General features: G+C 42.7%; 1 protein-coding gene across 1 annotated transcript; it reads right to left on the minus strand.

Annotated features, from left to right (window-relative positions):
• Positions 1-13,280: 13,280 nt before the first annotated feature.
• On the minus strand, positions 13,281-15,288 carry LOC146648178 (uncharacterized). Its single transcript, XM_085390340.1, has 2 exons — positions 13,949-15,288; positions 13,281-13,796 (listed from the first exon to the last, which is right to left on the minus strand). The coding sequence occupies exons 1-2, from the start codon at positions 15,283-15,285 to the stop codon at positions 13,739-13,741; spliced, it is 1,395 nt and encodes a 464-aa protein (XP_085246466.1). The 5' UTR covers positions 15,286-15,288; the 3' UTR covers positions 13,281-13,738.
• Between the last annotated feature and the right edge of the window lie 5,047 nt (positions 15,289-20,335).

Genomic DNA, 20,335 nt, shown 5'->3' on the forward strand with positions numbered 1-20,335 from the left:
GGTGGGGGAGGTGCCCTGCGCTCTTCCTTCTGACTATGCTGTCTGTGTTGAGCGCTCAGTGGATCTGCGCTCGACAGTGCAGCCTAGGCGGAGTAGTCGAACACAGATTCACTGAGCGCTCAACACAGACAGCATCGTCAGAAGGAAAATTGATAAAATAAATTACAAATGTTGTATTGTTCGATACATATGCGTACCGAACCGAAAGCACTGCATCGAACGGTTCAATATCGATACGAATATCGTTGCACCCCTACTTGGTACAGAGAAGAGGTGCGTGATTTAACCTCAAGCTGAACCAACTCTCTGGTGTACAAGTCTGAGCTACCACCAGCTTGACTGAATGTTCTCACCTGGTGTGTCGTGACACATTTTGCTTCAGCGGGCATTTCCTCCAAGTTTTCCTCTATTTGACAAAACGCCAAAACACAGGAAAATACTGCAAGTTCACAAACAACTGATTAGAGCCAGAGTAAACTAGTGTGTGAAAACACTTTTGCACCTTTACAGAAACTAGATCACTTGTATCCAAAGTATGATCATGCAGACCAAAAGGGATTAGACTATCGGAAACATCGAGAAACATCTAGTTTTTTCATGGATAATGCAGATATAAAAGCAACTCGATTATAGAAACAGAATTTAGACTCAGCTGCACATACATCCAGACTGCAAAGAAATGAAAGGGTGAGCCACAAATACAAGACGATGTGGGAAAATTATTGTGATACTTTAGTTACAAGAATGCACTTAAATATGGGCAGAGACATGACTGCGTTTAATGAATTCTGCAGATTAAGTTGAGAGCAGGACATGGAGGTGACTTAAGACATTGCAGTACACTTTCTGCTTGTGGACTCAGACAAGCTCAGTTTGAGCAGGAAGATGTTAGCTACCACAAGAAGAAAAAAAGCTGTGTGTGATGCACCTTATAGGGAGTACACACAATACTCTGTAGCTGTGTCAGTGTATGATCGAAGAGATAGGATGAGATGGATTGTCTAAGATGGAGTTCAGTTTAGTTCTCGTCTCCTGTGCTAAGGCCTCTAGGGTGTTCAGACTCACCCCGGCAACAAAGGCAGCCTTTATCACCAGTTTGTTTGTCCTGTCTGCTCCCCAACATTGCTGTTTTCTACCCAGCACACCACTGCACACAACAGTGTGCCTGCAACCACACATTAGCAATCTCAAAAACCCTCCCAGAGCTTTGAAAAGGCACATAGGGTGCACATTGCAGTGTCTCCACTTTATCTACCAAACTCAGAAATGTACTAGAATAGACTCAAAAGGGATTCAAGAAATCCTTTTTTTTTTTTTTGGTTGCGTAGGGTACGAACTACTAAATCAGGCTATTGTAGAAATTAAAAATTAGAGCTAATAAATTATCTACTAAGGTCAAGTTTGACCAGTAGAAAGGACAAAAATAATAATTAAGAAGCAGGTTCCTAATACATTGCATTAGCGCTTATATGAAACTGCCAAAACCTCATCTTTGGATTAGTCCATATAAATGTAGCACGTTAGTTTAACAGTAGACTGTCACAATTAATGCAGTAGATACAATACAGTTTTAATGCTAGAAAATAGTTGCCTTTTTATTAGGTTAACTTTAGAATATTTAATTACAGTTGCCATGCTCCAGTATTTGATTTCATTTTATGTTTATTAAAATGTGTACTGCTATGCCTACAATCCTTGGCAATAACAGAATTGTACATTCATTTATTGAATTTATATTTTTATAACTGAGAGACACACTTAGCAGCTGGTATAGCTAATAAAACACGTAGGACGCAGACAAAAAGCACCAGGAACAGACAAGCGCAAACTAATCCAGGAAACAGGAAGAAAGGACCAAATCAAACCAGAAGTTACAAAGATGGTATTTAAAAAAAAACAACAACAGAGAAATGACCAATCAAAGCAAAGCCCCCACAATAGGGCTCTCAATTGGTTATTGACATTTTTTTAATTGGTGTAATTTCTACATAACAGACTAAGTCACTCTTCCTGAAAAATTAATTCACAAATTATGGGTAAGTTGTTACAATTGTATTAACAAGTGTTCAAATGACACCTGATAATATTTCTAATTTCAGTGCTCTTTATTGATGCCATTTTAGTACTGTTTTGATGTGTTGTCTCACTTGTGTGTTATTCTGTTCTCTGCAAATGGGTCTGTAATTGTTATAAGTGGCTACATTCAACTGGGATGGATGATCGCTTCATGAATTATTCCCTTTATATTGCTTGTACCGCGCATATTACATGCCATATTTTTGGACATTTTCTATTCTTACCTCTATCACCGTGGTGCACATGGGCTTATTATGTATATTTTTTCTTAACCGAAAAAGTAGCAAAGTCATTCATCTTATAATATATGGAAGATCTAGTCCATTTACAATGTGTAAAAGATGAGGGGCAGAGTTCATGGTAAAAGATGGCTGTCCTGGTGTGTGTTGTGTAACTAACGGCTGTAGAGATGAGTGGTCCTGTGATGAATGGTGCCGTCATGCGCAGCTATAATCACGCCTACGCATGGCTTCCTGCATAATTGATTTTTAATCCCCTAATAGAAAGTAAATCACACGAGCAAAGCCTGCTTTAGAGCTGCCCTGGAAAGAAAAACGAATAATAGCAAAGAGCGAGATAGGGAGGACAAGACGGAGAGGAGAAAGATTTGGGGTGCAGGATGAGATGAAAATGAATGGTAAATGTATAAGTGTGTGAGATAGAATTAAATATCTAAGTTGTTGCATTACAGGCAAAATAACTAAAAAAAAAGGCTCTATATTGCGCGGCTGCATTACTAAACTAGCTTTACATGATTTCATTGCAGCTGAATTTATTATTCCCTGTGATTCTCAGCCAAGATGATATTGTTTGGAAAGAGTAATGAGATATAGATTGACCTGTCAGCTGATACACGGGCAGATTGCATCTGTCATCTAAAATAAACATGGCTGACATAGGCTGGACAGTACACTGCCAAGAAACTGTCATTTGCACAGTGAAAACAAGAACAGAAATAAACTTTGTTCTGTACACAAGGTGATGGCCGAAGGGGATTCTCCTAGAGCTGCGGTTTAGCTAAATATTTGCAAATTGTTCGCGCCACACGAGCATTTTAACAAACACGTTCTACTTTATACTTCTCTGGTATTTACAGCTCCTGTTGAGATGTTTCGTCATTCATTTCACTGGAGAATAGAGCAAATGTTTTACTGCAGAGCTTCAGATATGGAGATGAGCTGGAATTGATTTTATGGACTGACCCCTTGGAATGCAGATTTACATCTAACTCGCTTATTTACGGCTGCTCCTCAGGCAGTCAAAAAGCTGATGAGTTAAATTGACCAGTTGCGACTGTGTAAGCATAGAGTTTAGGGTAGAGGGCACAATGAAGGGCAGACGAATGTAAAAACAGGAAGTCTGTCTGGACACAGCTCTGATAATTGTCAGCATGCACTCTGACTCCTGAAAGAAAAAGCGAGTGGGAAGTGGAGCCAAGGACTTGCTGTCACCAAATGTGCCAGCCACCAAGACTGAAGAAGATGGAGGAGAAGGGAGGAGAGAAAGACAGGGAGGAAAAGGGAGCGAGCAGAGGAGATAAGAATTCACTACAACAGGTGTCTCTCTGTCTCTCTGACTGATGAGATTAGGGCAGCCATATAATTGCCTCCAAAAAGGTGAGGAATTATATATTTAATTTTGTGTGCAATATACATGTACATGTTTTATTTGCTTAACATATGTTCTTCATATATACATATATATATTATACTCTTGCAGAAATGTTTATTATTATTGAACGCATACAAAAACTGTAAAATCACCCAACAGGCTAAATGTTATATATTTATATTACATTTATGTTATAGATATGTTATATATGTTTTGTAGTCTCTAAACACCATTGACACGGTCATGTTACACAGTCACTCAACACTTTCACTCCCTATGTGTTTATACACCACTCTGTATTTACTCATTAGTTATTATTAATCTCTGGCTCTCTTCCGTGGTGCGTCTTTGTCCTGTCGTGCTCTCCTCACTCCCAACAGCGGATGGCCGCCCTGAGATGGTTCTGCTGGAGGTTTCTTCCTGTTAAACTGGAGTTTTTCCTTCCCACTGTGGCCAAAGTGCTTGCTCTTAGGGGGTCAACTTATTGTTAAGGTTTCCTCTGCTTTCTCTGTATTATTGCCAGGTCTTTGCCTTATAATGTAAAGCATATCAAGGCAACTGTTGTGAATTGGTCCTATATGAATGAAACTGAGCTGAACTGAATATTAGCGTGGTTATTTGTTATTATTGTTGTTTTTTGTTTGTTTTTGTTTTTCTTTAAACTGAACTTTGGCTTCCTCCCACAATCCAAAAACATGCGTGGGTTAGGTTAATTGGTGTTTTTAAATTGGATCTAGGTGTCAGTGTAACACTTGCTGGTTGTTTGTCTCTCTCTGTTAGCACTCTCTCTCTCTCTTTGTTAGCGCTTGCCCCCTGACAACAACCCTGAAATGGATAAGCTGAAGAAGATGGATGGATGGAATTCACTCACCTAAACTGGAGCACAGACTTATTGAATAGATGTTTGTGCAGCTAAGTGCACAATAGATAATCAAAATCCTCTTAAAGGTCACCAAGAAAGTCAAGAAGTCCAGATCAGTGGACAACTTGGATTTCTTGGAATTAGCAGGGATGAGGAAACAGTTATATCTAAGAGCATGGACAGCTGTCATTCAAAGTGACCATACCCCTGATAAGGCATTTAACAATATACCTGCACCATCCAGTTGTTGTGAATGTGAAAACTGGAAATTCAGTGGGTTTTTTTACAAAGCTGTAAACATTTTTGTTTGTTTGTTGGTCGTTTTCAGTTATTCAGTGGAGCAAGACCGCAAGTGGCCATTCAAGAATTTGCAGTTTTTGGTACCCACATATTGGCTTCAGTTTTTAGTTCCAAATAAAGAGGTTTTTAGAAAAAGAGAAACCTGTTGCTGGGAACTATAAAATTCAAGCCAAACAACCTCTATGAAATATATAGCTCATCAAAATCACAGGTGCGAGTCCCAGGAAATTGTCCAGGCTCATTGCAACACCTCCTCCATCCAAGAAGTAAAAGAAGTTTGAAGTGATCAACAATTCTTCATGGAACTTTGTAAACTACTTTAAATGGCTTTAAATTACAGACTATAGGGGGCTTTATAATAGATGTACATGCTGTGCAATCTTACGCACAGAGTTTTGACGATTTGTTTTTATTATGTTCACTTTCCCCTCCACCACACAACTACTTTAAAGAGCTTCACTCTCTTTTTTTAAACATTTATTAAAGTTAATGAATACCTCACCATATTTACCAATCTGCCCTATGTCCTTCATGTTACTCGGTTTCCGTGGGAACAGCTGCTTCCAATTCATTTTTTCAGTAAAATCTGTATATCAGTCACATATGAATTTACAGATGAAAAGTATAATTTATGATCTGACAAATGTTTACAAGGAAACTGTGATGCTGATAAGCTCTGAAAGCTGCTGTAGGAGTAGTTCAAAATTAACAGAAATTCCACAGGCTGCATCAAACAAAAATGTAAATGCCATTAAGAGGCAGAGCTTACTTTATGTTTGGGAAGGAGATTTCCATCTCTCTAATGTGGGTTTAACACTGAAGACGACGCTATGTATTTAACTGTTCATATCTGAATAAACAGTCCTCCAAACCAAACCGCTTTTGAAACAGCAGTGATGGACTCAGTCGGTGAATCAATTTTAACTACATGTGTATAATTGCCCACTGTACAGTGTTTTCTTCAAGTATAACAACTGAAGATGAAGTCTGAGCCCAAAGAGACTGAAAAACACTTTGATTTTAAACCATTAAGCATTCAAAGGAGGTTTACAAACAATACTTGTATTTTCTTTGTTAGGAACAATAACTCACACTTATGAGCTGTTCAAAACAAATACATAAAGAGTTCAAATAGACAGACTATTAACCAACATAGAGCCTTATTTTAACCTAGTTTCTGTTACATCTGAACCCAAAGTATACCAGGGAACACTGATGTTAGTATAGTGCATTTCTAAAACTACGGCATGCATTGACATTCTCCTGGTCCATAGAATTTCATGTCTGATGATCTGCTGCTACCACTTACAATGCAGTTAGATGGAAAATTTTCCCCAGGACTAACACATTTCACATCCCCACATCTTCCTCTACCACTGCTCTCTACATTTGGTTTGGTTGAGTTGAATGTCTGATTAAGCACTTTTTAAAGCCTTTTCCACATATAAAGCAATTTGCTTTTTTGGCATGGCCTTATAGCTCATGATTGGTTGCTACTTACATCATAAGCCACCTAACAGTATCCTTAGTCCGACACTGCCAGTCGTTTCAAATTGTCTCACATCTGAGATCAGATTAAACTGGGACCCACCCACTTTGACTGATTAAAGCTTATTTCTTTTTATCAAGTCATCAAATCTTAAAAGCTTGTTCTTGTTAATTTTGCAGTGCTTACATACCAACTAACACAGATAAGAGTCTGGTCAGATATCCATATGCTGTCAGCATCAAAAACATTCAAATTTAACTGGTGAACTGAAATGACAAGACAATTTTCAACCATATTTAATTTTTATTAGGATACATTTTTACCCTCAGATCTTTACAAATGATCATTTAATCAGAAGTAATAAAACATAAATAAGCCATATTGTCAGGGTCCTGGGACTGGGCGACCCAGGATCCCTGAGCAGTCATGTATTATATTATTATTATTATTATTGCTGTGTATTTTGGTGTTGCTCCCCCTTCCCTGTGCTTGTGTATATGTGTGTGTGGGTGGCTGAGCACTTGTTTATAGGCGGCGTCAGGCCTGGAGGGTGTGGCCCTGCAAGGGGACTGGCCACACCCGAAGCCACACACCTGCTGCTGATCAGGCCTCGTCGGGGGAGCTACTTAAGAGAGTCTTGGAGCTCCCACCGACGCGGGATCATTCTGTCACGGTCTGGCTGGCAGACCGTGGGGATGTGGGGAAGGAGGACCCAGGCGCGGAGCTCAAAGTTCAAGCAGTGTGTTTATTTACAGAGTGGAACAAAAACAACAATAAATCCCCGTGTTCTCCCAGACTCCCGTGTCGTGTCTCTGCGTGAATAGTTCGTGTCTCTGTGCTCTCCGCTCCCGTGTCAGCACCCCCCGGTGCTCGCTGCTCTTCGTGCCTTCCACACTCCTCCTGCGGGAAACAATAGACGCAGCCGTCAGGACACAAATAACCGCGGGCATACACTTACACACATTAACTCAATTCAATGGGACGACTAACGTGGAGTCTCAAGCAATGATCCCGCGTCGGTGGGTGTAAATGACCTCATTAATATTTGGTAAAGTGTTTTGTAAACTTATGAGTGGCTATTATATTGTTGGAGTGAATGCTTTTATTTTGAAAGTCACAGAGCGACAAGGTGCCGTAAATCAAGTGGCGTAAACCATATGGCAGAAGCGCGAGTTTTAATGCACAGAGAGAAGGTGTGCTCTATGGTTAATGGACGGGAATGGGAAAAAGAACGGCTATTAAGGTGCAACACTGAGTCGAAAGCAGTTTCTTAGCACCTGGTTGATGAGGGAACAAGGTTTGTAACAAAGTTTGTCCTGTAGATATGTATTTTGTTGTTTTACGGAGCATATAGCTGCTGACCGCTACTAAGCATAAAGGCTAAGTTTTCACCCACTAGAGGGCGCTAACGTACCTCGTCATGTTTAGGCAGCTATGCAACGATTTCCCTGTTATATGCAATAATTTACAAGTTTTAGTGTTATTTGTTATGTAAGGTAAGGAGAATTAATTTGTGATTAATGAATAAGTCAAAAGGTTAAAGGTAACACACTGTTTGATTTACTAATAGTCTTTTATTCTGTATGTTGTAGCTCTTACGGTGTGTTCACATACACGGCTGTTTAATAAAAGGATTGTGAACCATCAGTTTGAGAGACCATCTTTTCAACCGGGGATGCTACAGTAAGAGCTTGACCCCAGCTGAGAAGAGCTCCATCCCACGCTCAGCATCGAGGTCCCAGTTCCACAGCTCCACACAAAGTCTTCTGGGATCTGATGGTCAACTAAATTGCCCCGTCCTCAGCATGGAAGCATCTGAAGAAGAGACAGAGTTTGCGGAGGATCCCAAGACCAATGAGGAAGAGGAGCCTCCACACTCTGTTCGTCGAAGGAGGCCTACTGAAAAAATGCAAGCGTATCAGGAGGAGGAGGCCCACAAGAAAGAAAAACGGCTTCTCAAAGTTTATGATGAATGGAAAAAACAAGTACGTAAAACACGAGAGCAATTAAAAGGAGACTTAACAAACAATCAAATTGCTTCACTCATGGACATGTTAGAGAATGAAAAGGAGAATGTCATAAAGTTGTATATGGAAATTAGAGAAAACATTACTCCCTCGAGTGGCACAAGGCGACTCATAGACGCATGTGAAGCAGTCACCAGAGACATTATCAAGATTGCTCATGAAAGACTCTCAGGCATAGATGACTATGATAGGGACAAGGTAAAGATATGTCTCCGTGAGCTTCTTGAGCCAGACTATGCTCAGTCCATTTACAGTTCCTCAGTCACGCACTCAAGTAAAAACTCTTCTGCCAGTAAGTCATACTCTGCAATGTCAGTAGTAGCTGTTAAAAGAGCAGAGGCTGCAGCAGAGTTAGCAGCCAAAGAAGCAGAGTATGAGGTGTTATTAGAGGAGGAAAAACAAAAGGAAAAGATTCAGCTTTTAGAAGAAAGGCAAAGAAAGGAGCTCGAATCTCAAAGGCGTGAGCTAGAGAAACTGAAGGCTGAAAAGGAGTTAAAGGCTGCACGAGCTAGACTAAGGACCTATGACACTGAGATAAAGAGTGAAATCAGTGCCTCTGATGTTGACTATAGAAACACTGCTCAGAAAGCCCCCACAGTTTCTAATCTCAGTAAAGTCCCTGACAACAATGTAGTGTCTACCTCACTTCCACAAACAGATGTCCTCTACTTAGCACAAGCAGTACTGGATAGTGTTGCATTGAACAGACTGCCAGTGCCAGAGCCCTCCACGTTCACAGGTGACCCAATACAATTCATAGAGTGGAAAGCTTCCTTTACTGCTCTCATTGATAAAAGGAACATCTCACCTGCTGACAAACTGCACTACTTAAAGAAATACATAGGAGGTCCAGTTCGACAAACGCTTGATGGCATCTTCTATAGAAACGACAGTGAAGCATACAGAGATGCATGGGAGCGTCTCAACCACAGGTATGGACATCCATTTGTGGTACAGAGGGCTTTCAGAGAAAGACTGGCAAAATGGCCAAAGATCCAAACAAATGACTCCACAGGATTCAGGGCATTTGCTGATTTCATTCAAACATGTCACGAGGCCATGCCCCACATTGAAGGCTTAAGCATTCTCAACGATTGTGAGGAGAACCAAAAACTCGTTCAAAAGTTACCAAACTGGGCGGCTGCAAGTTGGAATCGTCAGGCCACTCAGTTTATGAAAGAAAGTGGGAAGTTTCCAGGTTTAAAGGACTTTGCCAAGTTCATGTCTTCTGAAGCAGAGATCATGTGCAACCCGATTACATCATTTCAGGCTCTCCACTCTGTAAACTTCACCACAGACACTGGTAAGGGCTGCCAAAAGGACAAAAGGCCCACCTCTAGTGTTCTCCATACCCAGGCGATAACTGAGACTGAAAATAAAGGTCCAAATGTTAAGGCCCCATGCATGTTCTGTCAAAACAACGGACATAAACTTCACAGTTGTCCACAGTTCAATGGAATATTGCTTGAGGAACGAAGGAAATATATAAAGGAGAAAAAACTCTGTTATGGTTGTCTTAAACCCGGACACAGCGCAAAGAACTGTAATTACAGACTTGTATGTGAAGTGTGTAAGAAAAAACATCCTACCTGTCTGCACGACTTCAACTATAACAATGATAAATCAGCCTCAAACCAGCCACAAACTCAGATCAGCACAGAACAGGCTGCAACCACCCTGTCTCTGAATGCAGAAGCCAGTGAACAGTGCGTGAGCACCTCCATGATTCTACCAGTATGGGTTTCTTCAGAGCAACATCCAGGTACAGAAAGGCTTGTTTATGCCCTCCTATACACGCAAAGTGACACCGTGTTCATTGACCAAGATGTGTCTAATAACCTCCAAGCTAAGGCTACCCCAATAAGGTTGAAGCTCACTACACTGCTTGGTAAGGATGTTGTTGTGCCAAGCGAACGCATCTCAGGTCTCAAGGTAAGAGGCTATAACTCCTCAGAAATGATTGAACTCCCTCCTGCTTACACTAAAGAATGTATACCAGTTAACCGCTCTCACATTCCTACCTGTGAAACGGCAAGGCGGTGGAATCATCTCAAGGAAACAAGGAACGAGATTCCTCCACAGCTAGAATGTGAAGTCGGCCTTTTAATTGGCTACAGTTGCTCTAAGGCACTAGCTCCAAAGCAGGTAATCTTAGGAGGCGAGAACGAACCCTATGCAGTTCGCACAGCATTGGGCTGGAGTATTGTAGGCCCGACATCATCTTATGGTGACTCTGCTAGCATGTCTACTGTGTGTCACAGAGTTGCAGTTAAAGAGCTTCCCCTAGTGACTCCAGCTGATGTAATCAAGGTCCTTGACTCTGACTTTAAGGATAACGACAAGGATAACAAGTCAGTGTCTCAAGATGACATTCTCTTTCTGAACATGTTAAAGGAAGGAATTTACAAAAACACTGAAGGCCATTATGAAATGCCACTTCCATTTAAGGAAATACCTCCACTTGCTGACATCGACATGAACATACCACTTGGAGACCCAGAGGTTAAGAAGGTGCAGGCACTGAACACGCTCAAAACAGAGAAAAAAGGTTTATCAGACAAGTTAACAAAGTTTTCCTCATGGTACAAAGCCACCCAAGCCATAGCTCGACTCATTCGCTGTGCCAAGGGAGACAAAACAACAGGCCACAGTACAGTACAAGAAAGACAAAATGCACAATGTGTTATTCTAAGAGACACACAAGCAAGTGAATATGCAGAGGAGATAAGGTTGCTAAAGAACGGGAAACCACTTCCACACAAAAGTAAACTGTTTCAAATGGACACTTTTCTTGATACTGATGGACTCCTTAAGGTGGGAGGAAGACTTAAAGATGCTTCATTCTCCTCAATACTGAAACACCCAGTGATAGTTCCAAAAGGTCACCATGTCACTCAACTAATAATAGATCATTTCCACAGTAAGGTGCAGCACCAAGGGAAAGGTTTTACAATCAATGAGATCAGAGTGAATGGATTTTGGATTCCAGGCATCAACAAGGCCGTAGCAAATTTTATACACCACTGTGTGAAGTGTCGCAAACTCAGAAGAGGCACAGAGGAACAAAAGATGTCTGATCTCCCAACGCAGTGCTTAGATCCATCTCCACCCTTTACATTCTGTGGAATGGACTGTTTTGGTCCTTTTCTAACCAAACAAGCTCGCAAAGAGCACAAGCGTTATGGACTTCTTTTTACATGCCTTTGCTGCAGAGCAGTGCACATAGAAATGTTGGACAACATGACTACAGACGCCTTTATCAATGCGCTCCGCTGTTTTATAGCCATAAGAGGAGCAGTCAGTGAGAGTAGATGCGATCAAGGAAGCAACTTTGTCGGAGCCAAAAATGAGCTAAAAGAAGCTTTAAAACAAGTGGACTCCAATCGCATTACCACATTTCTTGCAGAGAAGCAGTGTGACTTCAAAATGCACACTCCTCATTCAAGCCATACAGGAGGTGTATGGGAAAGACAAATCAGGACAGTTCGAAACATTCTGCGCTTCACAATTTCACTTTCATCTGGCAGAATGGATGACGCATCGTTAAGGACATTCTTTTATGAGGCAATGGCGATTGTCAACAGCAGGCCTCTAACGGTGGACAACCTAAGTGACCCAAGCAGCCCAGAGCCCTTGACGCCAAATCACCTGCTTACTATGAAATCAAAGATATCCCTGCCCCCTCCAGGCACATTCATCAAAGAGGATATTTACGCACGTAAAAGGTGGCGGCAGGTGCAGTACTTATCAGAACAGTTTTGGTCACGTTGGAAAAGGGAGTATCTATCCAACATCGCAACAAGACAGAAATGGCACACTCCAAGGAGAAACTTGAAAGTTGGAGATGTTGTCATGGAGAAGATGGATGATCTACCCCGCAATGAATGGAGATTAGCACGTGTAGTGGACACAGTAACTGACAAAGACGGACTTGTAAGAAAAGTAAGGATTTGCTTCGGAGAAAGGAAGACTGAGAAGGGACAATGTTCAAGTAAACGTTCTATAGTGGAGCGCCCAGTGCAGAAACTGGTTTTGCTATTAGAGACTGTTTAACTGTATTCTAAAGTTTAAGGTTCAATGGAACTATGTGTTATCATACAGTTTAATGGTTACGGGTCATTTCTTCATTAGGAAATCATTATCGCTTCAGTTAATTCCCAGTTAAGCTCTTAATGATTTGGTGGGAGTGTAAATGACCTCATTAATATTTGGTAAAGTGTTTTGTAAACTTATGAGTGGCTATTATATTGTTGGAGTGAATGCTTTTATTTTGAAAGTCACAGAGCGACAAGGTGCCATAAATCAAGTGGCGTAAACCATATGGCAGAAGCGCGAGTTTTAATGCACAGAGAGAAGGTGTGCTCTATGGTTAATGGACGGGAATGGGAAAAAGAACGGCTATTAAGGTGCAACACTGAGTCGAAAGCAGTTTCTTAGCACCTGGTTGATGAGGGAACAAGGTTTGTAACAAAGTTTGTCCTGTAGATATGTATTTTGTTGTTTTACGGAGCATATAGCTGCTGACCGCTACTAAGCATAAAGGCTAAGTTTTCACCCACTAGAGGGCGCTAACGTACCTCGTCATGTTTAGGCAGCGATGCAACGATTTCCCTGTTATATGCAATAATTTACAAGTTTTAGTGTTATTTGTTATGTAAGGTAAGGAGAATTAATTTGTGATTAATGAATAAGTCAAAAGGTTAAAGGTAACACACTGTTTGATTTACTAATAGTCTTTTATTCTGTATGTTGTAGCTCTTACGGTGTGTTCACATACACGGCTGTTTAATAAAAGGATTGTGAACCATCAGTTTGAGAGACCATCTTTTCAACCGGGGATGCTACAGTGGGAGCTCCAAGACTCTCTTAAGTAGCTCCCCCGACGAGGCCTGATCAGCAGCAGGTGTGTGGCTTCGGGTGTGGCCAGTCCCCTTGCAGGGCCACACCCTCCAGGCCTGACGCCGCCTATAAACAAGTGCTCAGCCACCCACACACACATATACACAAGCACAGGGAAGGGGGAGCAACACCAAAATACACAGCAATAATAATAATAATAATATAATACATGACTGCTCAGGGATCCTGGGTCGCCCAGTCCCAGGACCCTGACAGTACCCCCCCTCTAAGGGTCGGCTCCCGACGACCCCAAAACCAAAACAAAAAACAGCACAACCAACCCAGGGCGGGCGGCGGGGGGAACCAGGACGGAGGGCCAGAACCAAAACAAGCAAAAACAACAAAACCACAAACCGACCCAGTCCACAGTCTCAGAGTCAGGCCGCGCATCCCGCAGCGGTGCAAAAAGAAAACGAAAAGACGCCACAAACAGTCACAGGCGGCCCATCAACACAACAAGAGAGTTCAGGGGGCCTACCTCGAGCCCAACGGCGGTGACGTAGCAGCTCCGGCAGACGGCCCCGGGTCCGGCAGCAGCAGCAAAACAGTTCAGGGGGCCTGCCACGGGTCCGGTGGCGGCGGAACGGTTCTGGTGGCCTGCCACGGGTCCGATGGCAACGTCGCTGCTCCGGTGAGCAACAGCGAGGCGTGGCACCAGGTCCATGACGCGCCGATCGCTGACGTGGACGCACCGGACGTGGACGGCGAGGAGGCCGCGCTAGACGTGGAGGTCCCTCCGGTCCGCTGACCTCCGGCCGAGCGGGACCCTCCTCGGCCGGCAGCGAGAGCTCCTCCTCAGCCGGCAGCGAGAGCTCCTCCTCGGCTCGCAGTGAGAGCTCCACCTCCGCTCGCAGCGAGAGCTCCTCCTCGGCCGGCAGCGAGAGCTCCACCTCCGCTCGCAGCGAGAGCTCCTCCTCGGCCGGCAGCGAGAGCTCCTCCTCTGCTCGCAGCGAGAGCTCCTCCTCCGGCTCGCCGAGCTCCTGCTCGGGCATGCTGAGCTCCTCCGGCTCACTGAGCTCCTGCTCGGGCATGCTGAGCTCCTCCGGCTCGCTGAGCTCCTCAGCTGGCGGTGCGGGCTCCTCCGGCTCGCTGAGCTCCTGCTCGGGCATGCTGGGCTCCTCCGGCTCGCTGAGCGCCTCAGCTGACGGTGCGGGCTCCTCCGGCTTGCTGAGCTCCTGCTCGGGCATGCTGAGCTCCTGCTGCAGCTGGATGAAGTCTGAGGTTTCCCGAGCTTGCACTACCCCCCGGGCTTTACGCAGGGTGCAAAGGCAGGCGGAAACTCCCTTGAGCTGGCCGAGGTAGGGGTTTCCCTCCAGGATTGCCTCGATGGCGTTTAACCCCACCACTCTTGCCCTTGTGTTGGTGGTGTGAGTTACCCAGTCCATCAGGCGTTGGACGCATGTGAGGTCGCCCCCTCCGGACAGGGCTGCTGGAGTGGGTAGTGGAATGGAGGCTGCCGCTGGTGGAGAAGATGGCTGAGGGATGACTGCATGCGGATGAGATGACGACAGCGCCACAACCGCAGATGGTGAAGCAGCGAGTGGTGTGAAGACCTCTGACCGAGGTGATGTTACCTGCGCTGTCAGCTCGTCCACTGCAGACACAAACACAGATGGTGAGGGAAATGGAAAATTGTCCGTACTACTCACCACAGCCGGCTCTTGAGATGACCGTGGATGTGGCTGCGGTGAGGAACGCTGGCGGCGCGAACGTCGTTTCTGTGTAGACGTCGGGGCCGGCGTCTCAGGCTGTGAATCCACCAGCTGTCCGGGCCGGTGAGCAGCCTGAGGAGGAGAGTGGAGGTGGAGGGTGGAAAGTAAGAAGTCCAAGACGACAGGATTAAGGTCGTCAACCAGCCAGGGAAATCTAAAAAGCGTCTCCTGCAGCCGCCTCTCCACGGCGCGACGCAAACCTTCCGCGGGCTTCTCCCACCATAACTCACAGAGTCTGTAAACCCTGTCCATAACCTCCCTCCTGAGCCTCTCCTCAGAGACCGCTGGGTCCATGCATGGCGGGATCATTCTGTCACGGTCTGGCTGGCAGACCGTGGGGATGTGGGGAAGGAGGACCCAGGCGCGGAGCTCAAAGTTCAAGCAGTGTGTTTATTTACAGAGTGGAACAAAAACAACAATAAATCCCCGTGTTCTCCCAGACTCCCGTGTCGTGTCTCTGCGTGAATAGTTCGTGTCTCTGTGCTCTCCGCTCCCGTGTCAGCACCCCCCGGTGCTCGCTGCTCTTCGTGCCTTCCACGCTCCTCCTGCGGGAAACAATAGACGCAGCCGTCAGGACACAAATAACCGCGGGCATACACTTACACACATTAACTCAATTCAATGGGACGACTAACGTGGAGTCTCAAGCAATGATCCCGCGTCGGTGGGAGCTCCAAGACTCTCTTAAGTAGCTCCCCCGACGAGGCCTGATCAGCAGCAGGTGTGTGGCTTCGGGTGTGGCCAGTCCCCTTGCAGGGCCACACCCTCCAGGCCTGACGCCGCCTATAAACAAGTGCTCAGCCACCCACACACACATATACACAAGCACAGGGAAGGGGGAGCAACACCAAAATACACAGCAATAATAATAATAATAATATAATACATGACTGCTCAGGAATCCTGGGTCGCCCAGTCCCAGGACCCTGACACATATAGTTAGTTCAGACTTTTTTAAACAATAAATTAACAAAACAAAGTAGTCATAAATGTGTGTTTAGGTTTTCCTGAGTTCTTTGAAATCTTGAATCATACCCAGAAGAAACCCTCTGGGGTTCCAGACTTCCTTTCAGAAAGCCAGACAACCCTGTTTCTTTGCCGGAGAGACAGATGTATCACAGAAGTTCACATAAGGTGTCCCTTACTGTTTGTGCTATGACCCATTTGATAATTAGCATGCAAGGTTCCCTTTAAAAGTTTGCCCCCTGAAACACCATTGAAACTCCTATGTTGACCAGAAACACAGCCCCTTTCTGCCCACATGCTGTTATGACCCAGTCCAACAGGCCTTTGTAACCTTGAATGAATCCTTTTACTGTCAGACCCAACACTGCAACCTTTAGTATGTCTCGAGGTCTATTTTTGCACACTCTCGTCTTGATGATTGGATTATTACCCAAATTTTAAGTATATCACCTGAATTGGCAGCTACTTTTAGGTCACATGCATTTTAACATTAGCATAATGTTTTGCATGATCTCTTTTTGTGTCTTTAGATTAGATTCGATTAGATAAAAACTTTATTAATCCCTCAGGTGGGTTCCTCCTGGAAATTCTGTTTGTTGTTGTTCTGTTTTAACTTTCCATCATTTCAATCGTCCTGCCATTGCTGTTAGTGTTTATGTTTGGTTGTGTTTATTTGTCTGTCTCATAGCTAGACGTTAAATCATGATGAACTAGTAACAGCAAAAAATATCCAAATATCTGTTTCATCTATGTATTTGTGTAGTCTAAAACTTTAATTATGTGTTTGCTTATGAGTCCCAAATCCACACTATTAAAGGGTTAGCAACTTTTACTGTAGTTTGGGGGACATTTAATTGAAAATTAGTACAGTATATGTAGGCATTCTGTAAACACATGATCATATCATAATGTGACTTTTGGTGAATTTAGCCTAAAATTGTATACGTATATACATATTTTTACCATTTTCCAATATCCCAGTATGTTTGTGAAACTTACTGCTGCATAAATCTTGATAGATCAGGTTCACTGTGCAGGAAGAACAGGAGCCTCAGATATCTTAAGACTTAAGACAGCAACTTTAATAGTAAGAAAAACAAAGATGACCTCAAAAGCTCGAATAGTGTCACCCCTTTAAAAATGAAATGCAAGAAGATCCAGACTGCAGAAACAGGCTTGAAGCAAATAAAAAGCAGATATTTTTCTAAATCAGACCTTATTTTTCTAAATCAGAAAATAAGGAAACAATGTTCACAAACACAAAAGTCAATACCAGGGAACACACTAGGAACTAACTGGGCTGGAACACAACATGGCTCATGCAGACAGAGACAATAAAAACAGAAAAAGGAATGAGAGAAGTGAAACACCTGGGAAGCAACAGACAGCTGAAACTAATCAGGATGACAAGACAAACTAAAAGTGAGACACAAACACAAAATAAACCCTGACACACTAAATCTTAAAACATGAATGATACAAAGTTGAGGCTACAAAAATAACAAGAGACTAAACGATATACACAACATAAACATACATATATAAACACATAAGATTAACATAAAAACAAAATAACCCTTAAGTAGAATACTAATGGAAATAAACAGGAACTGAAACAAAGAAATAAAGACTCAAGATACTAAAAAACATAATTATTAAATAAACAGCAGACAAACTAAGAACCAAATAGAACATAAAATTACAAACACGAATTCAAAGTCAAAGAAAACTCAAATTTTTGGATCCATGACCTACGACCATGACAGTTTACAGTTTGTTTTAATGAGAGCAGGTTCTGAAGGTTTGTGATCTAACACGGTGCATTTGTAGTTATATGGATATTATGTACAATTTGACCCTCTATACAGATCCATCCAAGTAAGGCTATCAACTGGTGTTGGCCAGAGGGGCCGATGGCGCGATATGGCAGCCTCGCTTCTGTCAGTCTGCCCCAGGGCAACTGTGGCTACAACCGTAGCTTGCCTCCACCAGTGTGTGAATGTGAGAGTGAATGAATAGTGGTATTGTAAAGCGCTTTGGGTGCCTTGAAAAGCGCTATATAAATCCAATCCATTATTATTATTATTATCACACCTCCTGTAGCCAGATTCATTCATTATAGTGAAAGTTTATTGTTGTTAACTATTGATTACTGTGTAAATTAGTATCAAAACCTAGCAGGAGTAGGGATGGGTATCGAAAACCGGTTCTTGTTGAGAACCGGTTCCCACTGTTTCAATTCCTTGGAATCGTTTGCCATTTTTGCAAACGATTCCCTTATCGATTCCAGTCGCCCCGAATGACGTCACCACGTTGCGGAGCGTCATTTACCTGGCAGGAAACACGGCGCCTAAGCGGCTCAAACGCTCAAAAGTTTGATTATACTTTATGAGAACCGATGACAACAGGGCAACTTGCAAAGTAGATATTTCATTTAAGGGAGGAAACACTACGAATATGCAAAAGCATTTGCTCACAAAACACGCGATGACACGCGTTTTTAATTCCGCTCCGGACTCGTGACTCTCAACCCAGCAGCAGCGCTAACGTTTGCACGTCCTCTCCCGTTAATGCGGCAGGTAAATAATCAACTAACAGTGCATATTATGTTAGCGCAATCTGCCTTATTACAAGACCTGCCATTACTGTACATGTAGGTGACCATGATGAGAGAGACAGACAGAGTCTGGCTCAGATGCTGGCAGTTCTCGCTGCAGTCTACCGGTAGCGTCTCCTTTCAGGCCAGGATAGACTAATGTCACCGAGCAGTGTCTAAGTTTGTGGTCAAAGGCTTGCACCCATTTGCCACAGCAGATGCCCCCGATTTTTGGTAAGTGAATGTGTTTAATTGTGGGCAGGGACATTACTGGATATTCTTGTGTAATTGCCACAGAACAATTTATGTTATACTTTGTTATTGCTACAGAAGAATGTTGCAGCTTTAAGGCAGGGATGACTCCTGGAGTTGCTTTCTCACTGCATATGCTTTATTTCACAATCAGATCGATTCGATAACAAAAACATACAGCAGCTCCTCTCCTACTCCTAGCCCTTCGCTGCGGTGGAAAAAAGAACGACTTCAATCCCCTTCAAGGAACATACGTACAAAATAGTTTTCCTGATACACCAATGGGGCGTTCAATGCCATCTTGTAAATATGAGTACTCTGGCAGAGTAACAGTTCAAATGAAAAATACACCAGAACAAACAAGCAAACAAAAAAAGAAGTGTGGGGTACCTTTGAACCGATGAACAAAGTATAACAATTTATACTTTTTAACATAACCCGACCCCGTCAATATGTGATATGTTCTATCTATTCTTTGCTAACAGCAATTAGCTTCTATAATTAAATAAGATTGTTAAATATTTATTTTCTTACATAATAACTGCAATTGTATAATGCCTGATTATCACAGCAAGTGCCCGTTCTCACTTAGTCATACATATACACATATACTCATTATATATATGTGTGTGTGTGTGTGTGTGTGTGTGTAGAGAGAGAGAGAGAGAGAGAGAGAGAGAGAGAGAGAGAGAGAGAGATTAGCTTTTGGAAATAAAATAACCCCTTTGAATCTCAGAATTAGCTAAACTTTGGGGGTCTTTTTTGGTTTGTTTGTTTTTCTTTCTTACAAAATAACTTGTATTTAAGTTTATTTAAAATGTCAACCAAAATTTTACTTTAATGCCTTGAAGTTTATACATTCATACCTTCTTTTTGTTTAAAACTTTTCAGAACTTTTATTCAAAACAATTTTTTTATGTGACTAACTTTGAGAATCAATATCAGAACTCTACCAGTTTAATGTCTGATGGAGAGTAACTGAAATAAACATTGGGTGCTTGGATATTTAGCCTGTTTTTTTTAGATAATTCACTGGAGGCAACTTTAAAAAGTGCATTTTGGGGAAACTTTCAGGGTTCATATCAGAATGTAGGATAGATGCCCTTTTTTACGCCTTCTATCACGTACATATTGATACCATGCTCTCGTTGATACCAGGCTCATCTTCTTCATATGTTAAAATGTTCATATATGAAGGCAAAAGTCTGCATGCTTAATTGTCTCAGATTTGTCTGATTTTATAGGGATTACCCTTTTGGGTCTTCTATGTCTGTTTGCATAATGCCTTAGATTGTGTGCAGTGTATTTAGGAACGGTGAAGCTCCAAACTATGGACTGATTTGATACCTATGAAAAACAGAAATTTCTTTCAGCTGCACACTTCCTCTGAGTAAGGTTAGGGTTAGTTGGTTGAAAAGGCTGCCTAATGCCAACTTTAAATGTTTTAAATCAAGCATCATAAAAACCAAACTGTCACCATCTTACATGGTCATTATATTTTCACCTGCAGATAGCCATATAAGATGGTGTTGTTATTTTACTACA

This window comes from Rhamphochromis longiceps, linkage group LG18 (genome assembly GCF_057381845.1).
Source record: "Rhamphochromis longiceps isolate RC_006_pf linkage group LG18, R_longiceps_female_GT1.1, whole genome shotgun sequence".
Lineage (NCBI taxonomy): Eukaryota > Metazoa > Chordata > Actinopteri > Cichliformes > Cichlidae > Rhamphochromis > Rhamphochromis longiceps.

What these genes read in the sequence shown, in the direction of transcription:
- LOC146648178 (XM_085390340.1), bottom strand. Translation starts at nt 15,285, where the DNA reads ATGATCCCGCCATGCATGGACCCAGCGGTCTCTGAGGAGAGGCTCAGG. An exon ending in CGTCCACGTCCGGTGCGTCC is followed by an intron (nt 13,797 to 13,948) that starts ACGTCAGCGATC and finishes TTTGCTGCTGCT; the next exon opens with GCCGGACCCGGGGCCGTCTG.